General features: G+C 38.5%; 4 protein-coding genes across 4 annotated transcripts in view; 3 read left to right on the top strand and 1 right to left on the bottom strand.

The window, feature by feature from the left end:
* LOC137286238 (PAX3- and PAX7-binding protein 1-like) overlaps positions 1-18,838 on the top strand; it is a 47,403-nt gene extending 28,565 nt beyond the window's left edge. Inside the window, exon 19 of the transcript XR_010956987.1 lies at positions 18,827-18,838. The gene's annotated coding sequence lies outside the window, so the exon portion shown is untranslated. The remainder of the gene's footprint in view (positions 1-18,826) is intronic.
* On the top strand, positions 1,078-4,192 carry LOC137286883 (caspase-3-like). Its single transcript, XM_067818897.1, has 2 exons — positions 1,078-1,218; positions 2,416-4,192. The coding sequence occupies exon 2, from the start codon at positions 2,427-2,429 to the stop codon at positions 3,765-3,767; it is 1,341 nt and encodes a 446-aa protein (XP_067674998.1). The 5' UTR covers positions 1,078-1,218; positions 2,416-2,426; the 3' UTR covers positions 3,768-4,192.
* On the top strand, positions 9,534-24,535 carry LOC137286239 (spermatogenesis-associated serine-rich protein 1-like). The gene is made up of 7 exons (XM_067817969.1): positions 9,534-9,692; positions 12,269-12,416; positions 12,925-13,037; positions 13,935-14,084; positions 16,473-16,596; positions 17,442-17,510; positions 20,270-24,535. The coding sequence occupies exons 1-7, from the start codon at positions 9,650-9,652 to the stop codon at positions 20,415-20,417; spliced, it is 795 nt and encodes a 264-aa protein (XP_067674070.1). The 5' UTR covers positions 9,534-9,649; the 3' UTR covers positions 20,418-24,535.
* A 1,787-nt stretch (positions 24,536-26,322) lies between these two features.
* The window catches only part of LOC137286955 (uncharacterized), a 31,393-nt gene continuing 30,158 nt past the window's right edge, over positions 26,323-27,557 (bottom strand). The window contains exon 13 of the mRNA XM_067819004.1: positions 26,323-27,316. Within this exon, the coding sequence (XP_067675105.1) occupies positions 27,201-27,316 (116 nt within the window). The 3' untranslated portion in view covers positions 26,323-27,200. The remainder of the gene's footprint in view (positions 27,317-27,557) is intronic.

Here is a 27,557-nt window from a genome sequence, read left to right as displayed (position 1 = left end):
TCTCAAATGAATTAGAAACATCATTCCAGATGTCTGAAATCTGTTACTAAACCCTCTGGGAGGAGCCGAATTCAAATGGTGCTGTCAGTAAATTAAGTTCGTGCAATCATTGAATTTCTAATGTCACGAACACGTCTTTGGTAACACCTAGAGATCTGACACTACTCTCATTAGTGTTATGAATGTACTACTCTCAGTGGCGTACATAATCAAACATGCATGTATAATCGCCGTTGTCGCATATTCCCAATAAATATCTTCATAGTTGCAAGGAGAAAGTTATTCCACTCTTCAGTAATTGCATTTCCAAATTCCCACTCCTGAGAAAGACAGCCTCGTGAGAGGGCAATCTGCCTCTAGTTTCAAGTGACGGGGCTGATGCCTGGTGACCGAACGGGCCACCTCCACAGTCTAACATATCGAACACGTTTGTCCACCCTGTTTCCCATGTATATTTCAACCGAACATGCAGCAATTCATTATGCATACATGGAACTGATCAAGTCCATGAATCATCTTATGGCACCTAAATTTGTATTTTTGATGTGTAACGGTGAAAGATGAAAAATGAAAATCCAAACCGATTATTTATATCGTTTTTAAGATACATAAGGATAGGACTGATTTCAAATTTTGATATAAGAAATACTGAGGTGCACTTCTCTGTGTAGAGTTGCGTCCCTTGAACACACCAGAAGAACAGCTTGTTCAGTTTAACCTGAGCAATTCTACTCATGCATGACCTGATAGGTCAATTGGCACAAACGGCAGGTGGAGTTAACTCTTCATTACGTAGGGGAGAAGAAACCTAGTCTCGACTGTTCAGACATGGTGACAATCAACTGACAAATGAGCACCACTCCACAATAATAGACGCAACCAGTCTATTCGATCAGGTCAAACTGAACAAGATGAATGTGATTGGGAGTTCGATTTAGGAAGAAAATCTTAACCATATTGTTCTACCTCACCAGATCACACACCGCCCATAAATTATGAACGGTCCCTTAATTTGTTTTGGGGGGTTAAAAATATAAAAAAAAACAGACCTCCCCTTCTTACATTTCCAAAAGCCCTGTCTGGGGTGGAAGTGAGTAAAGAATAATACGAGGTGGTTAGGACTAGGCAGATGACCACGGGTTATTAGTAAAACGAAAGTACATGTGTATCAAACAGGATTTGAGACGCCATGGAACGACATATTACTTTGTAGTCCAGGTATGATTCCCTGACGTTAATAACATACGTAGTATTTCACTATACATTCAGTCACATACATTCAGCTGTAACATATTAGGGTTCTTGAGAACAGATTATCTCTGTTCAACACATTGTAATCATCAGAAGGCAAGTGCATGATTGTGTTGTAGGTCATTGTTTATGATTTACCTTTTATGCAGTCGGAGATCATTTTATGCAACAGGTTGTGTCCTCGATTGGACGTATTTGCAAGTATTACAGGACCAAGTCAGTTACTGACTTTCTAAGTGAAAATCAGGGTATTCAAATCTGTTGGTTGTTGTCATTCAGTATATGTCCACAGTAGTCAGTCGTTACTCGTTCGATCGCACAGCAAGAGAACTGATGTTTAACTTTATTAACATTTTAAAATTAAGAATAAAAAAAAAAGGTTTCTTGTTGAATTATGCAAGACAGGTACACTGTTAAAAGAACCAGTCATCTGTATTAATAGACTGTGACGTCATTTGTTATTAATAGACGGGGATTTCCAGCTCTATGGCTATAATGGGGGGATGGCTATAATGAAGGTGATATTTATGTACTAATGCAGCTGAATCATTTGCATATTCGATTTAACAGGCTTGCCAAGGGATTTTTGAGTAAAACAACTCGGTGAAGAATATAGGCACGGTTTTTCGAATACAGTAAATATGAAGAAGACAAAAGATCTTTCTTTCCTTCAGAAGACCCGTGAAGATCCGTGTTAGAACTGATCTTCACCAACCCATACTTGTCATAGGAGGTGACTAACGGTATCGGGTGGTCAGACTTGCTGACTTGGTTGACACGTTATCGTATCCAAGCTGTGTGGATTGATGCTCCTGATGTCTACCACTGACATGTATGGTCCAGACTCGATTATTTACAGAACGCCGTCAGATAGCCAACATATTGCTGAGTGTGTCATTAAACAGCAAACAAAAATAATTTCACCATGCCATAGTCAAAATGGACATTGAGGAGTTGGGCTGACCGCTCAAAATCGTCCACCCGCTCGTCCCCCGTTAGTCCCCCCGAACCCCCAAAGTATGCCGTTTATAATCTGAAGCCAGTTGACCTGCTGCCTTTATCAGATGACGTCACAGACTTCTATATGTCCAGCTCGTAAACCGAGAAAACAGTATAACACCAGGCTCAAACCTAAAATGTTGTCTTGAATTTTGTTTATTTCAGATATTATTTCAATGATGGCACAAGCTTCCGCTGATACATTTAATTCAAAGGTGTCATCTGGAAAGAAAGAAACAAAATTGAAGATTTGTCTGCTCGGACCAAGTGCAGGCGGAAAATCAGAGTTTGTGAAGTATCTGATCAAAGGCAACTCTTTCAAGCTTATTTGTGTTCGTGATTCCTGCTTCGTCCATGGTCTTCGCCTGGAGTATGCCCCTGCAGTGATGCTTGACGTCACAGAATGCCGAGGAAACAAAACATCACAACTCCGGCAGGCAAACAAACACAAGTCCGATGTCTACTTTCTGTTGTATGACGTGAATTCCAAAACTAGCCTCTACAGAATGAAAAACTCGTGGATCAATGACCTATACGAGCAGGATATCGTTACTATTACCATCGGCAACAAGTCCGACTTGCCTTCAAATACTCAACATGCTAAGTTCCCTGGGTTGTCGGACAAAGGCTGGTTGTCGGGACATATGGAGGTTTCATCGATAACTGGTCTAAACATCGATCGCTTGATACAAAGAACGGTAGAGATCTTTACAGGTTTGGAAAATAAAGGCCAAATACCTGAGGTAACACAAGCCATACGTGCATGTTCACTGTCCAGTCTACCTTCTAAAAGGCCTTGTAACGAGTACAGGATGGACACTAGTCCTAAAGGTATATGCCTCATCCTCAGCATGAGGTCATTTCAAGATGGCAGCAGATACAGATTTGGCGCTGAAAAGGATGAATTCAATTTGAAAGAAGTGTTTAGCCAGTTTGGTTTTAAGGTAGAGAACAAAATAGATTTGGAGTCTGGTGATGTTCTAAAAACACTGAAAACCATGGCTTTATTGGATCACTCACAATATAGCTGTTTTGTATGCGCTGTGATGTCTCATGGGTCGTCCAAAGCCATCAGAACCCCAGATGGACAAGATGTAACAGTAGACCAGATTACGAAGCAGTTCACAGCTGGGCCATGTTCTACACTTCGGGGCAAACCCAAGGTGTTCTTGTTCCAGGCTTGTCGAGGTAGAGATGGACAACAGTTTCACCTTCACGAGACAGACTCTTGTTATGGAGACATGGAGGACGATGCCATAGTCCCTGTTCCTAACGAAGCTGATTTCCTGATTGCTCGATCAACCGTTGATGGCTACGTCTCTTATCGTGACGAAAAGAAGGGATCTTACTTTATTTCAAACTTTGTAGAGATACTGAGAGCCAACCCAGAAACCAGCCTTGTGACGTGTCTAACCTTGCTGCATGAGCGTGTTGCTGAACTTCAGTTTCCGGGCAACGCATGTCAGATGCCATGTTTCCACACCACGCTCAGGAAGGAGCTCGTTCTTGGACGGTAACTCTGAACAAACGCCAAGTGACACTGTGGAGATATCAGTACGTGTAATTTCAGGGTTTCAAACTGAATATTGTTATATTAGGTTGAGGTAAGCACATCTTCACCATCGACCTAGGTGACGCGTCAGGGTCTGTAAACACCTTCGCATAAGCCTCTGGAACAAAGAGGTTGACGCTTGACATATCTGTTACAGACCCTTCAAGACCCTTCTCATGTTCGAAAGGATGCAGTCCGATATTCGAGAAGGGCGACACGACAGACTGGCATGAATTTCAAGGTCGGCGTACATTCAGATTTTTCAACAGTCATCTTCGGTGATTTTAGATGATGTTGGAAAACAAGTTCCTCATATTCCCAGGACCTCGTGCATCAAATGTACTACGACCGACCATAGACGTTTGTTCACAATAAACCAATGTGATATCATGTAAATTGTGATTATTTTTTTACATTCACAATATCAGCTCAGACGGGTACCCAATGGCCTGCTGGTTAATAATGACAAATTGCAAACTCGATGACATAAATTTTTAAATCCAAACGTTTATTGAATGAAAGGTCATAGGCCCATATACACGAAGTGCGGCACAGGGTCATTTAACAAACATTTGCTCTTGCAAATATGTTTGAAATTTATCTTTAGCTTTTTGTGATTGTCGTAAGGCGAATTTATTGTTGTAATAAATGTCGAAGGAAGTATTTATAAAGTATGTATTTGTTTTGGAGGGTTTTAAAGGATGGACATATAAAGGTGAAAAGGTACAAATCTTTTATATTGTTTGAATTACACGATATACATATTCTTTTAGATTCTGCAATTTGATCCCATAAGCCATTATATAGGGGTGTTACTGGCTGTACCAAGATAATGTTGACAAGTGAGATATTGGACAAGTTTTACCGCCAGAAAGGTCCATGAAGACATTGAATGATTGAAATGAATACTATTTAAGATATTTAAGATATAAACATACCGTAGTCGCTATTTGTCCTTCCAGAGCAAACTAGGCGACTAACGGGATTGGATGGCCCTAATCAGGCTCACCGGCATGGTTGACACGTCATCGTATCCCAAAAGTGTAGATCGCTGCTGGTGCTGTTGATCACTGGATTGTCTGGTCCAGACTCGATTATTTACAGACCACCACAATGTAGCTGGAATATTGCTGAGTGTAGCTGAAAACTAAATTCACCCACTCACTGCAATAGGTGCACATAACAGAAGGAAAAACCCAACCCCTCACAAATATAAAGCCGAGGTGTTGGGTTATTCATGTAACTATATGTACACAAATTTTGGGAAATGACCTTTGTGAGTCCTGGTGGCTAATTAGGAGATAAACATCATGTGTTGGCCAATTTCCGGGTGTTATTGAGTATTTGAAGCACGGGAATATTTCATTTGACGCCGGAGGTTTCAAATGAAATATTCCCGTGCTTCAAATACTCAATAACACCCGAAAATTGGCCAACACATGATGTTTATCGACATTGTAAACACAAAAGTAAACCAAAGGGGTTTTAGTGTCTGCACTCGTTTACATCGAATACGGACACAGCAGTGAAGTGTCATCAGTTGGCCGTTTCAGCTGGTTCTCATGGTAGCATCTGGAGTTGCTCATTTGTGACGCCATTCTAACTTTACGTCACAATATGATTTGAATGACGTCACCACTGTTGATGACACAACAAAACAATTGTTTACGTGTCAATACGCGGTGAATAGTCTTTCAGTTTCCGGGGATCTAATACCATTTAATCATGTTTTTCAACCAATCAGATTACACAACACAGTAACTTTTGGTTTACAATTAGAATTACAAAATAAAGTTCGCTCTACCACTATGCATAGTGTAATAAAGCACACTTTCGCCGTGATCTATTAAGCACGACAAAACTTAAATACAATATATATAGGTGCATGTGCTTGTGTGATTCAGCGAAACCAGATATATATGTGCGCCTAAAACTGTACTCGCTCACGCCGACATTGTAACTGAAATACTGCTCAAAGCGGTATTAAACGGCTGACTGACTGACTGACGACAACACTCACGCAATAACTCTGTATGAAGGCCCATATATATATATATAGTCGTACATTGTTACTCTTACTGTTGGTCGTCAAGTGTTTCTATTCAGTGCTACTTGCATCTTTTGTTTCAGGCAATGTGTCTCCTATGGAGTTGTAGTTTCAATTTACATATATACATACACTTTGTTCAGCCAAGTGGGTAACCCACCAGAGATTGACTACGTACTGATAGAAGCACACACTGCTAGCGCGTGACGACCCTTAATAGACTCAAGAACAAAGCTTTGGATCTCAGAGAATTCACTAAACACATAAGAAGTTGAGGTGAACGCATGGATTAACGGCAGAAAGGCCAGTCTGCATTCTGTAGATTCTGTGAATGGGCACAAATAAATGATAAACTGGCAGTGAGACACGGTGACACTCACATACAGACCTTCACAAACTGTATCTTTTGATCTTAGGGGCTAACATTCAAACGCTGCCATTCAGAGTTCTTTATGAACCGATTTATCAGTGATCGATAATAACTACCTGCTCGCCAACCACTGGTTGTACATGTGGAATCAGAACACACACGACCCTTCGAGGAGAGAGTCAGAGGAAGGTGAGGAAAAGATTCAAGTCGTTGATTTATTAATGTTCAATTGTCTCATGATAAAGTAATTGGTGATGAAGAAGACATTTATGGTGTATCATGCCTTAAGTATTCTGTGTTGAGATGTATATAATGGGTGTCATACACGATTGAATTAACGCTATACCTTCAGCACAGCGCAGCATTGTTTTCGCAGAAAGATCATAAAGGCGTATGAGAAAGTTCGTAATTGATGGACCATTTGTTTTTCTGATAACATTTAATATCTATTCCGTGATCAACCCGTGAAGATCCAGGTAGAAACTGATCTTCAGCAACCCATGGTTGTCACAAGAGACGACGAAGGGGATCGGTGTGGTTAGGCTCACCGAAATGTTTGATGCATGTCATCGTATTCAGTCATGTAGATCGATGCTCATGATGTTGATCACTAGATTGTCTGATCAAGACTGGATTATTTGCAGACAGTTGGAATATTGCCAAATCGGCATTAGACAACAAAGCAACGAACCAGTTACCTCATTATTGTTTCAGTTTTAGTGGATTAAGGTCAATTTGAAACAGTTGAATTTTTAACTCAACTGCATGTTTTACATGTAAAACGCAAACAAATTAAGTAATCTATTCACGAAACTCAAATTGTTTCCTATAGTTTGAGTTTTGTGCCGATTTCAGTTCATTCGGGGAAATGCCTTTTCTCAAATTTGAGTACAATCTCAGACTTAAGTCAAAACTCAAACTTTAGTTTGTTTCGAGAAATCGGGGCCTGATGACTTAGATGGGTCATTTGACACGGAGATAAAAACATCCCTATTTCTAAGCATATTCTAAGCAGTGTTTCAGAAAATGTATTTTAATGAGAACATAATTTTTAACCAATTTCATAAAACAGACTGTAAATCAGTTTACGAAGCCTTTGGTCTTTTTATATTCATTTTGAAAATAACTTCCTATACTGAACAACAAAAGAACCGCACCTCTGGGTTTGTTTGTTTGTTTTTGTGTTTTGTGTTTTGTTTGTTTGTTTGTTTCTAAATAGAATATATAAACACGACCGTTTACTTCCATGAGATTTCTTTTTTTCGAAATTTGCGTTTGTTTTACTATTCAGTTTATGTCGAATCGTACAGGGGTTTTCCACGCAAATCCGAAACTACAGATCCAGTGACAATGGATGTTTTATCCTAGATGCCAACATTTTCAACCCTTGATTCCATTTTCACTCGTTCCCGAAATACTGCCATTACATATTTTACACCATATATGTATGTTTAATTGAAAATTAATTGATATTAATTCATATCATATTCTGCTCTGTCGAGCAAATGCATTCTCACAGAGGATTTAATACCTAAACTTGTTTACAAGCTGCTAGATTTATAACTCCTGTTTCATGATAAGTGAGTGAGTTTAGTTTTACGCCGCACTAAGCAATATTTCAGCTATATGGCGGCGGTTTGTAAATAATTGAGTCTGGTCCAGACAATCCAGTGACCAACAACATGAGCATCGATCTACGCACCTGGGAACCGATGACGTGTCAACCAAGCCTGACCACCCGATCCCGTTAGTCGCCTCTTACGACAAGCATAGTCGCCTTTTGTATTATGATAACAATCCGACCCATTACCTCCCTCACCCTATGTTTATACTGGCTTCTAGTGGGAAAAGGTAGATGATGTTGCTCTTACATCGTCTATATCTTCTGGTCTCGTATTCGGCGGTGGGGTGGTCTAGTGGGTAAAGCGTTCGCTCTTCACGTTCTGAAGTCCCAGCTAGGTTCGATTTGCCGCATGAGTACAATGTGTGAAGCCCATTTCTGGTGCACCTCGCTGCGATTATGTTGGAATATATAGCTGAAAGCGGTCTAAATCCAAATTCGCTCGCTCACTCGTATTTCGGCAAACCTTCATTGAGTTATGTTTGCCAACATAATGGCTCTAGATATGTCGAGGTTGTATTAGGGCGCATCATATGTTGGTGACAACCATTTCCAACGTAGTTACATACAGCACGTTTCGGAAATATATTGAGAAATAATAGAAATGTCGGGTCCAGTGATATGCAAATAAGCTTGAAGCAGTATTGTCACTTCAGAGGAATCTTGTAAGCTGGCATCCGGCGCCCCATGAGCGTCATCAATCAGACGGGTCCCAGTCTATCACTCAACCAATCCTGCGTCACAATCGTAACAATGTGTCACGGGAAATACTGACGTCATAAAGGCGATCACAAACAACGAGAGAAGAGCAGTCGGGAAGGTTGTGGCAAGCGACTGTATCGTGGTAGGCGAACGTGCAGTTAGTGATTGCTGTCCATCTGCATTATATTATTTCAGATTTTTTATTAGGTTCTAAGGTTTGTTTCCTAATTTGTCATATTTGTACCCTTAACTGGCGATAATCATGGGCTGGCTGACGAGCTCGGTGATTTAGTTCATAGTGTATTATCTCGTGTGTTCGTAATATCGATCACTGGAATTTCTAGTCAGGATTTGATAAATCATTTATCGCCGTCTGGAACATTGCTGGATGTTACATGAAACAACATGCCACAACAACAATAACAAACAGCTAAAACAACACCCCCAAATCTCAAACATTCAGCGATCATAGTTCTGCAGTGACCCCTGTTTTGTAGGTCATTGGTTTTCCAAAAGAAAAAAAGAAAAAAAAAAGAACACCCCAAAAGTCCAAAGCACATGAAAAGACATGTTCACACATGCTCTTGAAAACAGCTACAATTGTTGAAAATCTAATTAATTTATCTAGATTAGGGAGAATATGACAACCACAGTGTGGTAGTGGTCTGTAGTTTCATTTTATTGTCGATGGTTAGAGTTTTAGTCTTCAACAAGTTTGTATAATTTTACTTCAAATTTGATTGAAAACTAGTTTTCGGTGTTGTTCATATACATAAAGAAGAGCGCTGTACCACGTAATGCCTCCTCTAGCGTTGTAAGGGAAGTAACTCCATTGCCAAACTTTCAAAATTGTTAATGACACACTTTTTTCAGTAGCATTTAGTTGTTCATATTTTAGATAAGACAACAGATAACCTACAACCCAAATATCATATTTACAAACACATCATGTAAATACTACAAGCCACATTGCCAAAGCAACCGCGTGATCACGTGACTATTATGGCGGCTCCCACTTGACAAGTTGACGACTTGATGTAAACAAACCGGCCTCCGGGCTGAAACACCAACTTTAACTGTGATATACTCATACATACATCTGTCACGATGTTGCATGTAACTACAGAAATAGGAGTACCAGGAAAACAAGGTACGGGCACTCCTTTAAATCTATTAAAGAAATGTAGAATACACTATGTAGTTAAGTGTAATCGCAGACAGTGATAGCTGACTAGGTCAGAAGAACTATTTCTCACAAGGCATGTTTGTCTTTTTGAGGAAAGAAACATATATTTTGTTGTGTGTTCATTAATATCTTTTCATATTTGTTTTGGTGTTTTATAATCTTGGCAAATGACAGAATTTGATGTCACCTTATTGCCACTTATTGCTGTTAGCAGCAAGCAAGTGATTAGGAAAATAGTTACATATATATTGCAATTCATAATAGATTAAAGCTAAACTTGTTTTGTTTGTAAGTTGAAACTGACATAATTGTTGATGATCGATAGAGTGACTAGCGATATATTATATATTATATTAATTTAATGGCTCATTGTAGCAAACATTGATGCATAGTATGCTTACCAAAAGCAACCCTATAAACCTGCAAACATGAACAAACCAGAGAACATTTTTTCCCAATCACTGCAAGTCGTTGCTATCAACCATAAATAGCTGCTTTGGGGTCACTACTACACTACTATTATAGAGTCAAAGTCTGATTCCCAGCAAGTCTTCTAAAGGAGCACTATGGTTGTATCTCACAAACAATGATACTTTTTACACAGTGTGTTATGACTTCATGGTTGTGGCTGCAATATTACAGATGTCTTATAAATAGGATCAGTATAGAGTGTGTGAACTCTATGACTTTCTCATGACCTCATTTCAGTACCTCACAAGTGAGTGAGTATAGTTCTAAGCTATATCATGGTGGGGAACACCATAAATTGACGTCATAGCTTGTACCCTTGTGGGAAATCAAACCAGGATTTACATGCATTTTCACTAAAGAACTGTCAGAAATAGACAAAAAATGTTTTAGGCAATTGCTCTGTATCCCCATTTACACAACTGCAAATTGCAAATGTCAAAATAACACCCTTTTGCCTAACTGGCCATTCAGTGGGATGTGTAAGAAGGTATCCAGAAAAGCATGTTTACTTGTAAAATCGGGCAAAACTTAGAAAAAATATAAATAGCTGCTGAAAACAACTGAACAGACTATAGATGGCAGTTAGGTCACTCAGCCAGGTTGATCCACCTGGACTAAAATGCATGCACAAGGGGTCAAGGGGTCACACCTCAAATATATTTTGTGCTTTTTTATGTGTGTTAAATGTGTCTGTCTATTGATTAACATCTTACTTGTCTTTCTTTCGTAAAGTTTAAGTTGAGATATGTAAAAGAGTATGATACCTTATATCTACAGAAAAGCATCCTATTAAATGTCTCATTTATTGTGGCATGACCACCCAAAGATCAAGAGGATGAGGTATTTTTTGTAAATTACTATGACATGCCTTGCACTTTCCCAGTATAGTTTCCTTAAAGTATTATCATATCTTAGCTGATATGTCTATCCCCTAGCCCGACCCCAACCATTATCTGCCACACTTGTGCTGGTTTTACTTTTGAGACAACCTCTCCTGTCTGTTTCTTTTTTAAACAGTGATAGTAAGACTCCATGGTAGCTACATCCTTAATAGTTTCAGCATGAAAGTTATTATTTTTAATGTCAACTATCATTTCTAATGAAGCTAGGTCTAATTTCAAAATGTCCTTTGTAATACAAATTATAATATCATCCCACACTGATTTGCATAAAGCGTGGTCTGTTCAATACAAGTCCCCTTGGACTTGCAAAACTGCATTGCACAATTCTGCACTGATCTCTCCTCAGTAAAGACCTTTTTTTTTACATTTCCTATCCTCCTACCACTGGAACTGAAGTTAGACTGAACTTATTTCAACAGATATTTCACAATGTCACATATCAACTGCACAAAATGTAGAGAGAAATGTGTATTTCTGACAGTACTTTAGCTACACTACCGCTGTAAGTGTTTGACATGGAAACCACATATCTACAAGGGATGGATGAATGTTTTGTATACTGTGAGACTCTCCCATACATGAGAATGCCACATCACCGTAGAAACATGTGGCAAAGTTGTGGTAAAACTGGGGTAGCTGTCGAAAAAGTGCGAGAAAATACGGTTTTGTAAAAAGCCGCACTCATTCCACATCAAGCCACATCTCACTTTGTGGAAAATGTGCAGTTTCTTTAACTTAGGGGTTTATTTTAATATGTAATTATATCTCGGTAATTGTGCGGCAGTATTGGCTTAGAATGTTTTCCACTACAACTTACAAATTTTAACAGATGCAAATACTGCAATGTGAATTAAAATGAAAGAAGATTGTGTCTGTATCTGTGTTAATAGTACAGTACTGCAGATTTTAGAAATCAAGTTCAACAATTACTGTTTTGTAGCTTCTATTTATTTACATATGTGGATAACTCTGTCAGTTTTACGCACAGTAAATTCCTGAATGGTGTATTAAGCTCCTCTTAGACCTTTTTCCATTAACAAAAGCAAGAATGAAAATGAAACATTTGAATTGTCAAAATCAAATGATGTTTGAGCATTTGTTTGGTGTTTCATGCTGTATATGTTCTCAAGGATCTGCTCATATTGTGTTCAATTGCAAATGTTTCAGAGCGTGAAAGGCGCCATTTTCCTGACATTCACAATCGTCCTGGACACACAACTTACACAGCAAGAGGTCGGAGGTATATTCCACACAACTATGGCCGTTATGAAGAATGGAGGCCACACGGAACGTTTGTGGATGTAGAGTACACCAAGTAAGTACAACACACTTTATTGCACTCATTTCTGATTTTAATGATGGACATTACCTCAAAGTATATGGTATTTACAAGCCTTGCTCCAGTTCTGTGATGAACACTAAGTCCATGAATATATGGTAATTCTTTCCTTTAAAGAGGAAAGACCAAATATAACCAGACAGTAGAGTCTAAGGATGCCTACATTTTTTATGTGTTTTAAGAAAAATATATTTGAAGTGTTAATTATCACCTTTGAGACTTGTGGAAGTCTAGGCATTTTCATGCTTAGCAAATTATATACAAGAATTAGATTTATCACTGTATGACCAAGACATATGGGAAAATTAATTGGGATGATTAGCTACATGCATGAAAGTAATTTCTTTGTTTTCATCTGTAGGCATATAGTGACAGGAAATGGTACAGGGCATTTGGCATTGAGCTGCCTGGGTTGAAACTCATATGATTAAATCATTTTAGATAACAGATGTTAACTTACTGTATCAATCTTTGTTTACTTCAGTACAGGTCCAGATTGGGACTCAAGGTTACGGTACCTTCCACACCCGAAGAACCCTCACTACCCTGCTGCAGAAATATGGCCCAATAACTGGTGGTCTATGAGACCATACCCATGTAAGCAAAGCATTGGTTACCATGGTTACTTCTGTATCAACACTGGTGCCAAACCAATTTATAATTTGGCTTTGTCCAATATGCATACACATTAGTTCTCTGAGCAGTCTGTGACTGAACATTTCAGTCTGCATAGACTACATCATTTCCCCTGCATTCGTTGTGTTAGTTTATGTACAATTATTTACAAGACTAAAAATATATGGCCTGGCCTAAGTTTTAACCAGCGTGCCTGCCAAAGTGTTCGTGAAAGTCATGTTTAGTATATTTGTTTTCATTTCATAAAGAGTCTTTTCTTTTGTTCTCTTTCACAATATGCAGCAGATGAAGCCTAAAATGAATAAGGATATGAGTTACGCAACAAAGTTTGATTGTATGTCAGCCATTGTTGACCTAATCACTGTATAGCAAGACACAGCCATATTTTTTTCTCTTTCGTTAGTGGTATAACAATATATGTTGATCAGCAGTGGAAGACTTGAATATAACTCAACAATTTTCAAAGTTCATGTAGTTTTACTTGCATACCTTTGAATCAATGAATATTTCAACATCACTATATCCCTTAATATGTCCTAATTTGACACTGTACTCGACACGGTATAGACAACGGTCTGAACTGTCCTTATGTGACCACTGAACCAACAGTCCCCGAGAGTGTGGCTGCCCCAACAAAAACATATCTAAACTCTCCCTGCTCAGTGCCCATGTACACCGATGCAGGCGTCTGCGCGTGATGCACGTTTTTCACGAATGGCTAGCCACCGTGTTCAAGTGGTGCATTCGTGCGAATGTTTTGGGTTCGTTCGGCCCTTCTGTCCATTATATATACAATTAAAATCATTTCAATTTTGATTTGAAAATTGTTTAATATCTAGTAATTTTGATGCATTTCAGACACTTATATGAGAAGTAAAACTGAGTGGCTTTTGGACCCAGACCACACACGAATCGGTATGAGGTGTATCTTTAACGGACAGCATTCAGCCACCAAGACCTCCCATGATGAGATCACCCATACCATGAGATTTGGGAAAGGCAGGAATGGTAGGACATTGTGTGTTACTTACCACCTTACTCAGCTTTGTTCCAGTGGCACCAGACAATCCTGTGATTAACATCATGAGCATCGATCCTTAATGTAAGATACAATGACACTGCACTTAACCCACCCTAACCAGAATGACAATCCATGTAGTGTCCACTTGCAGCTATCAGTTTTGCTGACAACCTACAATTCCAATAATAAACAATCATGGCCACTGTTACATCTTCAGCAAGTATTCTTGGTACGCTAGCTCTGGTCCCATCTTGGCGAACACACTATGTCTTCTTTGATAACTTACATATGGGAGAAAGCAGCGAATGGGTACCTAGTAGGATATGATGGTGTATGCAACATTTGCCGCTGGTGACTCTCGTGGGAAAACAAGTATTTCAGCGTTTTAGACAGTTGAGATATAAATAAGAAATGTGGTGAAATAAGAAGCCTAAAAACTTTAAGAATATAAATCCAAGTCAAAAGATTTATTGTGGCTTTGTCAGCATTATGGCAATTTTGTCATGTTTATAATCATCCTAGTAATATCACAGAGCTTTACTTGGTTAACAGTCATAATGGGAACCTAAGTGTGTGTGCTGCTGTAGGATATGATGGTGTTTATAATCATCCTAGTAATATCACAGAGCTTTACTTGGTTAACAGTCATAATGGGAACCTAAGTGTGTGTGCTGCTGTGCTGTCACATTTGCTACATTGTGGGGCAGGACTGAAGTCCTAGAAACTCTCAGGAGTCAACTTGTCAAACTCTCTGCAGCACCACAATTGCTTAACTTCCTGACTTGGGCCTAGATTTTCAAAGCTTTCTTAGCGTTAAGATGCCATACATTAGCATTAACGTACAACTATCTTAGTGCTAAGAGAGCTTTGAAAATCTAGGCCCAAGTCAGCTCTCTTAGCGTTAAGATGCCATACATTAGCATTAACGTACAACTATCTTAGTGCTAAGAGAACTTTGAAAATCTAGGCCCAAGTCAGGAAGTTAAGCAATTGTGGTGCTGCAGAGAGTTTGACAGCTTGACTCCTGAGAGTTTCTAGGACTTCAGTCCTGCCCCACAACGTAGCAAATGTGACACATGTGGTCTCACCTTAGACAAGTGAGTTTGTTCAAAAATGCTTCTTTTCACTAGGGCTGCAACGAATACTCTTAGTGATGAATATGATATGTTTCATGAACATTGGGTAACATATAAGAATAATTATTCACGAATATGATATTGTCGTTAGATGACTCAGATGCACAATATGGAACCCCCATGTTGACTGTTAATTTGTTGTAGTAATATCTACTGATCTGACATGACACTAAAATTTGGAATGTAATTATAGTCCACAGTACCATGTGCAACCATTGCAAACTAACATAACTTGCACTACTGCAAGGCTAGTAGATATTCCATTCTTGCATATCTCACTTAAAGAGTTTATTTATTTGTATATAAGGCAATTTGACCTACAGTACAAAATAGTACACAGTACAGATGCGTTACCCGATATGTATACAATATGGGTCAAAGAGGCAAGTTTCACTAAACAGTATTTCAGAAAATACACTTAATAGGTTGTTATTTGTTAAATATCTAAGGACATTGGATGGAGATAAAGTGGTCGGTTGTAGGTTTATATAGGATGGATATCTCACTTGAATAAAGGCTCAAGTACAATATGCTCATATATAAAAGTAAAATATGCTCAGATAAAAACTATAAATGTTCATTCATATTTGTTTCTGGTGACCATGAATAATAAATTGTATTCATGAAGGGCTATGATTCACTGAATATGTGAGTTTATCGTAACAACCCTACTGTTTACCTTCTAGTGCTTCATATGCAGATTGGGTTATCCGAGATAATAATATGTTGGTACTTTGAGCATGCACAAGTGAATGGCCGTTCTAATATCTTTAATGTCTCAAAGTGGGAGAATGATACAGGTTTGAGCTCCGTTCATCCATTGTCCAAGACGATGGGAAAGATTTTCTCAAAATCCGTTATAGGTAGGGAAACCAAATTTGGTATGTCTTTTCAGGACACGAAAGCCTTGATGGAGTTTGAAAATGAGAACCATGTTTCAATTTGTTACAGAGTTATGTCCCTTGTCATGTGTTTCTTGACTTAGTGCACCTTATTCCCAAGAGGAAAACATTTTCACAGTAACCATTATAGATAGGGAAACCATATGTGGTGTGTGTTTTCAGGACATGTATGTCATGGTGGAGTTAAAAAAGAGGAACCAAGAGGAGGGGAGTATTGATGACCAATTGTTTTCTTATTTTTATGTACAGGTTTATTGGACTTCATCCCATGTAAAAATGGCATGCTATACTTTACCCAAGATTCTCTTCAAATTGTTTAGATGTTATGTTATTCCAGTCGCCGATATTCAAATGCGTAACTGTATCCCGGAGGCATCGCCAGGTGACAAGTCCTACCAGGTGCCAGAGTTCTCCAGCTCCTTCCACAAACTAGGGTCCACTAGACCTCTTGTTAGCTTCAGGTGAGCTTCATTAATGGCACTTACAGGTATACTTTAATTAGGGTCACTTACAGGTAAAGCTAAGTTAATGTCACTTACACGTACATGCTAATTAATGTCATGTATATGTTCAGTTCAGTTGATGTCATGACAGGTGATTGCAGAGAAACTGAACCTGCCTAAAATATTCTTTTTCTAAATATCATTCACAGGAGAGAAGTGTTAATAGTACTTGCAAGTATTGCCTACTTGTAATTATATTCCCTGTTGACAAGTCTGAATGCCCTGATGACCTTGACCTCTCTTTTATTTTCATCGTGTTTTGTTGATATTACTGTGTGGATTTTTCTGCCCATTCTGCTGACACTGCATGATTGTACACAATCAAAGTCTGTTAACTGTTAAATGCACAATCTGAGTACACAATCAGAGTCTGTCAACTGTTAAGTGCACTGCATGGTTGTACACATTCAGAGTCTGTCAACTGTTAAGTGCACTGCATGGTTGTACACATTCAGAGTCTGTCAACTGTTAAGTGCACTGCATGGTTGTACACATTCAGAGTCTGTCAACTGTTAAGTGCACTGCATGGTTGTACACATTCAGAGTCTGTCAACTGTTAAGTGCACTGCATGGTTGTACACATTCAGAGTCTGTCAACTGTTAAGTGCACTGCATGGTTGTACACATTCAGAGTCTGTCAACTGTTAAGTGCACTGCATGGTTGTACACATTCAGAGTCTGTCAACTCAGTTAAGTGCACTGCATGGTTGTACACAATCACTGAGTCTGTCAACTGTTACATGCACCATGTATATGTTGTGTGGTATGCTGACTGTCTGTGTCTCATGCATGCTTGATTTCAGTACACCAGTGTCTGTGATTCGTAAACCTGACACATTTGTTCCACTGCACACAATGTCTGCGATCCCGAGGTAGGTGAAGGTCATAATAAGTCACATGGTTTTATTGGTTCATCATGTTTCAGTGTAGATTCTTACACCGTTTTCAAGCTTAAACCATATTATCTTCACTTCCACCCAGCTCATTCTGCAATGCTAAAGCCTTTATGAAGTCTAGATTTCCTCAAGTTCAGGTCAGGCTTCTCGCTGGGTCTCCTTTTTCATTTTAAATGCGATTATTTGTTACTATCAAAATTATACAGTCAAATCCCAATGAGTCGAATCACAGGGGACCAAGTAATAAATTTGACTTATCGATGTATTCGAGACATGGGTATGTCTATGAGTGAGTGAGTGAGTTTAGTTTTATGCCGCACTCAGCAGTATTCTAGCTATATGGTGGCAGTCTGTAAATAATCAAGTCTGTTTGGACCAGACAATCCAGTGACCAACAACGTGAGCATCAATCTGGGCAATTGGGAACCGATGACATGTGTCGACCAAGTCAGCGAGTCTGAATACCCGATCATGTTAGTCGCCTCTTACGACAGACATAGTCATCTTTCATAGCAAGCATGGGTTGCTGAGGGCGTATTCTACCCTGGGACCTTCACGGGTCATCATTATGTTTATGAGGTAGAAACCAAATCTATTGGCAATCGATAGATATACATGGCACTTATCTGCCTTTTAACCTCACTCATCACTGGCAGGAAGGTGTGAACCGTGTTGGGTTGTAAACTGGATCTATTAGCCGCACCGATGAACTTCTCATTGACTGACTTTGGCTATATATGCAAGACTGCTGTCGTTGACGAATTCATGTAACCGGAAATCAAATGATGATAACTACAGCAGGGAATGGTTGGTACCGACAAGTATTTTATGCATAATATTCGAGATGCCAGCATTCAACTCATCAGAATTTGACTGTATATAGTCAGACACTAACCGTTAGTCTCTGACTAATAGGCAAAGTTTAGGCAACCCTATGAGGTCTGTACATGTTTGTGTGCACATGATAGCATGCTTCCCATCCCCAGACACACTTTAGATATACCCCCTGCCCCCACTTCTGATTTACCGCACCCCACCCCCACTTCTGATTTACCCCACCCCACCCACATTTCTGATTTTACCCCACCCCCACCACACTTCTTATTTACACCACCCACACTTCTTATTTACACCACCCACACCCACACCCACACCCACACCCACACCCACACCCACACCCACACCCACACCCACACCCACACCCACACCCACACCCACACTTCTGATTTACCCAACCTCACCCACACTTCAGATATACCCCATCCCCACCCCCACTTCAGATATACCGCCACCCTCAACCCCACACATGCTCCTGAGCTGACTTGCATGAAGCAATCTTAGCGCTACAGTGCTTGTAACTCCCATTCTTCCACATACACTTGAGATAGTCGTAGCGCTAAGAGTGCTTTGTGCAAGTGGGCCCTTGCAAGTTACTTGCACCAGCACACACAATGGTAGTTCACCTGGTCACTGAGTGTCAGCACTCTTCACCCCACACTGTTGTCCCCATTTCTGGCTTTAAGTGTCTGTAAGAGGCGACTAACGGGATCGGGTGGTCAGAGTAGCTGACTTGGTTGACACATGTCATCGGTTCCCCATTGCGCAGATCGATGCTCATGTTGTTGATCACTGGATTGTCTGGTCCAGACTCGATTATTTACAGACCGTCGCCATATAGCTGGAATATTGCTAAGTGCGACGTAAAACTAAACTCACTCACTCACTCACTCACTTTAAGTGTCTTGAAATATCAGGATATTGTTATTTCTGTGTATGTAACTAACTGAATGCTGAGAACTTAGGGAATGGCCATAATTTATGCGTAGGGGAGAGAGTTATTTTGTACATGACATTACTTAGTACATAATGTTGAAAAAAAAATTTTCACATTGTACATGCCTATGAACAACAGCTATCACAGCAACCATAGCATTTTATATAATGTGTACTACTGGACAGTATAGACGGACCAGAATACAGCCAACATTGAGTAGAATATATGTGTGACATGTTGACGTCCTGACTACCAGCGTGTAATGTCTGTGTGTTCAGGGAGACCTACAAACAGAAGGACCAAAATACTAGCGGTTGTCTTTTGTCAGAGGTGTGATCCTTAGCCAACATCGACTAGGATATATGTTGACATGTTGACGTCCTGACTACCAGCGTGTAATGTGTGTGTGTTCAGCAAGACCTACAAACAGAAGGACCAAACTACTAGCGGTTGTCTTTTGTCAGAGGTGTGATCCTTAGCCAACATCGAGTAGAATATATGTGTGACATGTTGACATCCTGACTACCAGCGTGTAATGTCTGTGTGTTCAGCAAGACCTACAAACAGAAGGACCAAACTACTAGCGGTTGTCTTTTGTCAGAGGTGTGATCCTTAGCCAACATCGAGTAGAATATATGTGTGACATGTTGACATCCTGACTACCAGCGTGTAATGTCTGTGTGTTCAGCAAGACCTACAAACAGAAGGACCAAAATACTAGCGGTTGTCTTTTGTCAGAGGTGTGATCCTTAGCCAACATCGACTAGGATATATGTTGACATGTTGACGTCCTGACTACCAGTGTGTAATGTGTGTGTGTTCAGGGAGACCTACAAACAGAAGGACCAAAATACTAGCAGTTGTCTTTTGTCAGAGGTGTGATCCTTAGCCAACATTGAGTAGAATATATGTGTGACATGTTGACGTCCTGACTACCAGCGTGTAATGTGTGTGTGTTCAGGGAGACCTACAAACAAAAGGAGCAGAAGCGTTCAATAGATGACGAGGTGATGCAGGTCCGGAAGCTGGACGACTGGAAGCCTGCTACGCCCCTCCCTCTCACTCTCCCGCAGGAGGACAAGGAGAAGGAAAACAAGAAGGAGCGATAAACAACAACAACAACCACTTTAGTCAGCTGCAACAAACAACCACTTGAGGGAGGCAACAACTGCATCTTCAGTGATGTCTCCGTCCTGACTTGTTGCCAATCATTACTGGTTTTGTTGGAAGAAAGAAGGGTTCTCCTGTTCTATTCCTTATCTACATGGCACAATTATCACTGAATCACAATATCCATGAATGAACACATTTGTTTATGAAAAATAGCAAATTTATAAGCTGACATAATAATTACACTCACAAAAACTTGCAATGAATTATTTGCAAGAAGTTTTGTTTAATATATTGTATGTACTTTTCATCTTTTAATGTTGATTAATATGTGTTTCCGAGAGATCACATTTATCTGCAAAATGGCCAGGTGTCAATGCTCCTTTTCAGATGTTAATTCCGTCTTTCTTTTATAGACGTCAAAATCCAGTTTTCATTCATTATTTGACTTGGCTAAAGTTGAGTAAAGTAAGACCCTGTAAATTTGTGGCTGGCATCACCTTTTGAGAGTAAGAAGAGTTTTTGAAGATGTTAGTATAAACACTGAAAATGCACAACAGTGTCCGTAAACGTGTCATCTATTCGACTGTTTATCAGTTTTTTAATTTCAATGGAATTTTTTCATACAACTACAAATTCAGTTGGAAGATCACATACTGTTGTTGAGTGCAGACTGTCATGGAGAGTTTTCTAATTGAACTTGTACCATGTAGTTTAATGGCATGTTGTTCAGTGAAAGACTTTTCTCACAACCCACTTTCAATGTGATTACAAAATATTAATCTGTACTTTTCGTTTTGTTCTTCATCTGTTTGAAGACACATTGTTACTAATGTTTGTTGTATTTATTAAACAATTTCTTTCATTTTAAGCCCGGTCTGTTGGTTATGAACTGTTATTTCATTTGGAAAATTAAGTTTATCTTAAGTTTTATATGTTAACTTCAAATGCCTTTTCCTTTTCATTACTTGGCAGATTCCACTTCATTGATCTATTTGAAAGTTTTAACTTGTAGGACTTTCCGTTGATGTGTAGTATGGCAAGCACAATCCCAGAAGTCATGCCTGTCAGTTTCAGGAAGTATGAATAAATGGATCTGTGCCATCTTTGTATTCAAGATCACATCCCTTCCTGCCATAACCACTAAATTGTACTGCTTTAAAACATTCAGCTGAATGTCATGCCTTGTGCCCTGTAGTACACTTAAAAACAAAGTGTAAAGGAATCAATATCTATAACCTCATATATATATTCTACCAACTTATGAAATTTTGACACTCACAAACAATTTCAAAGCAGGTTAATATCCCCATACAGTGTTTAAGGACATATTTTAGATGAAAAAATTGGGTTACAAATTAACTAACAAATTTCATAGAAGCCTGTTTCTTGAGTTAGGGTAATATGTTATCAGACTGGTAGCAAGCTAACACTTTCGTGTAAGCCCGATAGGTTGGAAAGCTTTATATTCTGATAGTACTGAGGGCTTGCTCAACCTTTCAAGCAACAGTCATATGTAAGCCCGGGCTTTTTTCATAATGGAAGCTATGCCCTTGGTTACCATTTCTCTTTAATAGTCGAGTTGATTTACATACTTGTATACATGAGAAAACGAGAGGCTGTGTCAAAAGTTGATGACATGTAACAATCAACATGGGATCAAAAGTTGATACAGCATTGTTACTGTTCTGTTATTCAGTTATTGTATACTAAAACCACAATCAATGTTGCTTCATGCATAGTGCGTAACAATATATACATTTTCATATACGTCTATATTTACAAATATGTATTCTTCCAGTGTTGTGTTTGATTGCCAGTATTAATATACATATAATACATTTATTGAAACTGTTTCATGTAAATAAATATATATGCCTGATTGCTCATGACTATTCTTCCATGACATTTTTCTGCTTTTAATGAATATATTGATCACATCCCAAAAAAGATATTTATTCTGATCTCCGTATTTAAGCCTTTTTACACAATGTACACAATGTACTGCATCTAATAATCATATACATATGCTCATTATTAAATATGAGATATATATTTGGATACTTTTTGTGAAAAATGATCAATAGATTTATTTGTTAACAAAGCCCCTCAGTTATCACAAACTGTGCCTTCAGTAACTGTCAAACACCACTGTTTTGGAAGTAAAGAGACCTACGTGAATACTTTGAGTTTTCAAATGTTTGAGAAAACCATTAATGATGAACAAATTAGGACTATACTGGGACAAATTATAAGAGACATCTTTAAGTTTGTGCCACTTACTGACGCGTGAGCATCAGGGTTTATCTTCAGTAACCCAGGCTTGTCATACGAGGCAACTAACAGGATCGGTTGGTCAGGCATGTCATTGTATCCCAGTTCTGATGGGTGATGCTCATGCTGTTGATCACTTGATTGTCTGGTTCAGACTGGATTATTTACAGAGCACTGTCATACAGCTGGAATGTTGGCGAGTGCGGCATAAAACAAAACTTGCTCACTTGTCTCACTGTTTAAGACTACAGTAAACATTTGTTATTTACTTGCAAGTCAAATAAACTATTATTCTTGATTATGTTATAATAGCATACAGTTATGGTATATTTCTATGTTCTAGTGGGGCTTGGTGGGGTAGCTTAGTGGTTAAAGCATCCGCTCGTCACGCCGAAGACCCGGGTTCAATTCCCCACATGGGTACAATGTGTGAGGCCCATTTTCTGGTGTCCCCCGCCGTGATATTGCTGGAATATTGCTAAAAGCGGCGTAAAACCAAACTCACTCACTCACTATACCAGTGACCAGTATAATATTTATATATTTCTCTGTATATCACTTGTCATTTATTGTATATTAAGTTATGAAGCAAGTCAGTATTAACCCAGTTGTGCAGTCTTTAATACTTGTAGAAGTGTTTGTAATACTTATTTTTGCTGCTCTATTGCTCAAGGTTCTCAGTATTATTACACAACTATTAACAGTACCTTTTTATCTGGAAACCTGGTTTTCAGGACAGATGTTATCTAGTATGGTAATTGTACAGGAGGTACATGTATTATCATTGTATGAAAGATAATTGTTTCTTTCAAAGATTTGCTGAACAAGGTACACACCTACTGAAGTCAGGTGTTGATGAATGAACAGATGACCACCAGCTGCCTTATTAATGCCAATACTGCATGTATTTGTGGAAGAGATCTTCCTTTGTGTTGCACTTTGATGTGTGATTACTACTAAAGATGTATTATTGCAATTGCTCATAGAGATTATCACTTACCAACGTGTGTGATGTGATACCTCAATGTCTGTCTAGATGTGCCACGTTTGAATTGTCTCCCCTTATGAACAAATGGAGTAGTTTATTACAAAATATGACAACATATTTGTGATTCAAATAAATCAGAACAGAATGAAATATAACCTATAGTGGAACTGATACTTTGAATGTGATGTCAGATTTGAGTGTTTTGTTTTCTTAAAATAATTTGATGTGTTTTATTGACTCTCATAAACTGAACAGCAAAAGAAATGCAAGTTTCGAAGAAAATGAAATCACATAAAAGTAAGCGTTTATATTTTTATACTTAGAGTTGCATTTCTTTTGCTGTTCAGCATATGTTTCCAAGAAAGATAAATGGCTTGTTTAGATTATTTGAAACATTAGCTGTAGAAAGCATGTCATTCAGCATTAATGCCCCAGGTTGTCATTATGAAAGTGACATAGAGTGACATACAGTCAAGTCTAGTTAATCCGACCTCCATTTATCCGACAATCGGCTTTATCCGACAATCGGATTTATCCAATGCTTTTGTTGGTAACAAATTGAATAAACGTAACTTAGTCTCATTTATTTAGTCTGACAGCCTAATTAATTCAACAATTTGGACGATATCAAATTAACAAGACTTGACCAATTCAAAATCTGGTGATTTAATGAAGTATACAAGATAAATATTACTCCTTTTGCAATGATGATATATTTTGTATAATCCACATATTAACCAAGCAGATGTCCCATACGATACAATATTTTCCATGTTTCAGATTTTTTACAGAACATGAGATGATCTTTTTCAGAATTGTATCGTTGAAATATGTTAAATGAACTATAACAAGACGCCTTTTGTGTTGTGTATTATTTTATCAGCTCTTCCCAAGCATGAAAAACTCAGAACTCCCATGCATCTCCCCAGGCAAAGAAGCTGTTAATTCCCATGCCGCAAGATCACTGGAATATTGCTAAAAGTGGCTTAAAACTAAATTCTAAGATGCTTTGGTGAAAGACAGTGCTTATGAGATAATAATGTACACTTTGCATTACGCCACAAGGCATTGGCATTACTTTGCCATTCTAGTCTGCCCCCTTGTAATCGCACACTTTGGCAGCATGTCACAATGTATTGACATCACTGTGCCATTCTAGTCTGCCCCCTTGTAATTGAACACTTTGGCAGCATGTCACAATGTATTGACATCTCTGTGCCATTCTAGTCTGCCCCCTTGTAATCGAACACTTTGGCAGTATGTCACAATGTATTGACATCACTGTGCCATTCTAGTCTGCCCCCTTGTAATTGAACACTTTGGCAGCATGTCAAAATGTAATCGACATCACAGTGCATACTGGTATCAGCTGTTATCCCCTGGTATAGCTTTCTAAAGTAAACTACTCCATAAACCCGTTTCTTGGTTTGCTGTGGCTTCACTCAGCTAACGTCACTGTTAGAAACATAATGTCTATCAACTGTTATTCACTTGTTTTTTTCTGGTAACATTTGTCTTAACGTAGGGGGTAGACACGTCAGCAGATGCAGGCATCTAAGTGCTTTCACTATTGTAGTTCAGGACGAAAGAATGCTTTATTACACCATACATGGTAGTAATGCCAGCTGTATTTATTAACTTATTCACTCCTCTCCTCAGTTGTCTGTCTTAACTACATATACAGATGTCATTTCATAGTCACAAAATACTGCTGACCAAAATAGGATTTGACAGATCTAAATAGAAAATATTAAAAATCAAATTGGACAAGGTTACATGTCGTCATGTGTTGGAGCAAGCGTGTTTCATCCTCAGTAGTTCTCTAAAGATGTTTACAACTCTATGTGACTGATGAAGGTGAGCTTCAATCTAAAAAAGTGCCTTCGACAGTTTAACTTGTTAGCATTAAAACTTAAATGCAACCAACAAAATAACTTGATTAAAACAAAATTGTCATTTATTCATTGTATATAATATACATTGCTCATTATGAAAAAAATAAACAAACTCATGCGTATACAATTGCAAATCAAAAATGCAAAATTTTGTACTTGTTTTTACTTCCCTTGAGACGAGGTACCCAGGATACCAAACCCAGTCAGTGCGTTTACTATGTGCACAGCACATCACAGCTGTTGAAATCACTTTTCACAGCAGCTGTTATTCTTTTGTGAATCGTTTGTACAGGATTTTTTTTCGTGCTTTTTTTCCACTTAATAAGCTTCTCGATAATTTTCTCGATAATTTGTTACTGATAGTCCATATGGAAAGGTATCAGAATGTGAAAAGTTGTTCTGAGCATGTAAGCTTTAGAACAAGGAAAGAAACCTTTAAAAATCTCCCACAAAACCACAGGATCAGTGAGTGGACAATGAATAGTGGTCTTGTCTGTAATTCATTGGCCCAAAATATCAGTCATAGATTTACTTAACTATCAATAAAATTCAATGGCCACCAGGACCACTGAAAACTTCATATAGTGGTCCTAATGGATTTTTACTAGCCAGGGACCACAGGACTAGCATAAATTTCACACACTGATTAATATTTTGAGGCCGTTTTGCAACATTTGTTTTATATAAAAAATTATTTGTCACCCCTCTGAATTATCCTGTGAGTAAAGAACAAGAAAACAAGCTGGCTTGACATTTCAGATTTAATACTGATATCTGTTCCATAATGTCACTTCTATTTAAACGACACAGGGTCTCTGATTACAGGTAAAAGAGTGCTACCTTGGTAGAAAACATAAAAATTTGTGTCCCATCATTATAATAATTATTAAAACAATAAAAAAAGGAATGCATCAACTGTCATGGCACATGTTTATGTTACTACTACACAAGTAGTCATTGTTAATAAATTATTGCATGTTCATCACTCAGCATTTTCAAACAATATTATTCATATCAGTCATTATTCAGTCATTCTGTGCATACCCTCAACACCGTGACAAGAAAACAGCCTCACTCATACACTTACACACACACATTTATCCAACAAGTGACCAATACAATCTCTTTGCTAGGTATGATATTCTTTGAAAAAACAAAACAGTGACATTTATCAAAACATAATTACAGCAATCAATTACAGAGATGCCAACGATAATTCAGGACAATTAGTAGTTTGTCCAAAACTTTATACAAAAATTACTATTTGGGGGCCAAAATTAGTATTAACTTTTCTAAGAATTTTCATAATTAACAAAATAATAGACAGATATTCTTAGAACTTTTTATGAGGATGCAATTTTCTGCAAATCCACAGATTTAAATGCAAATCCATCACCATTAAGGTAAAGTCTTGAGTTTTCATTATTATACATAATTATTACACTCCCTAAATATGTGATGGTTTGAAGATCTTCTAAGTCACACCAGTGTAGTTTGCTATCATGAAACTGACACAAATCACCCGTAAAATTACATCATTTATGACAACCCTGCATGTGAATGTGGCATGTGATTCTCTTGGAACCACCTTCCTGTAAATGACAGGTCTGTTCTTTGTAAGATGTTTAGTAAATGCCAAGTGATATAGAACCCTTTATCTGGAAGGTGCCATGGAGGACATTGGAGTCGGCAATGGCTGTTTGGTTGGGTTGCTGGCCACCGACATAGAGGTCCATTGTGCCTGAAGCAGAGAACAGAAAGTACATTATTGATCAACCTTCTGATGAATTGTTTTAGCTGTTATCCCTGTCACCTAATTAGCTGGCCAAATTCACTCACAACTGTCATCAAATCTCAAAGTCCTAGCTAACCAGGCTCCCATCCCTTACAGTTGTCAACACAACTCACCAGGTTCCAACACCCATTCCTGACTGCTGTCCACACAACTCACCAGGCTCCACCATCCATCCCCAACTGCAGTC

The sequence above is a fragment of the Haliotis asinina genome, chromosome 6, assembly GCF_037392515.1.
Source record: "Haliotis asinina isolate JCU_RB_2024 chromosome 6, JCU_Hal_asi_v2, whole genome shotgun sequence".
Taxonomy (NCBI): Eukaryota; Metazoa; Mollusca; class Gastropoda; order Lepetellida; family Haliotidae; genus Haliotis; species Haliotis asinina.
The sequence above is the reverse complement of the archived record's forward strand: the minus strand, read 5'-3'. Positions and strand labels throughout refer to the sequence as shown.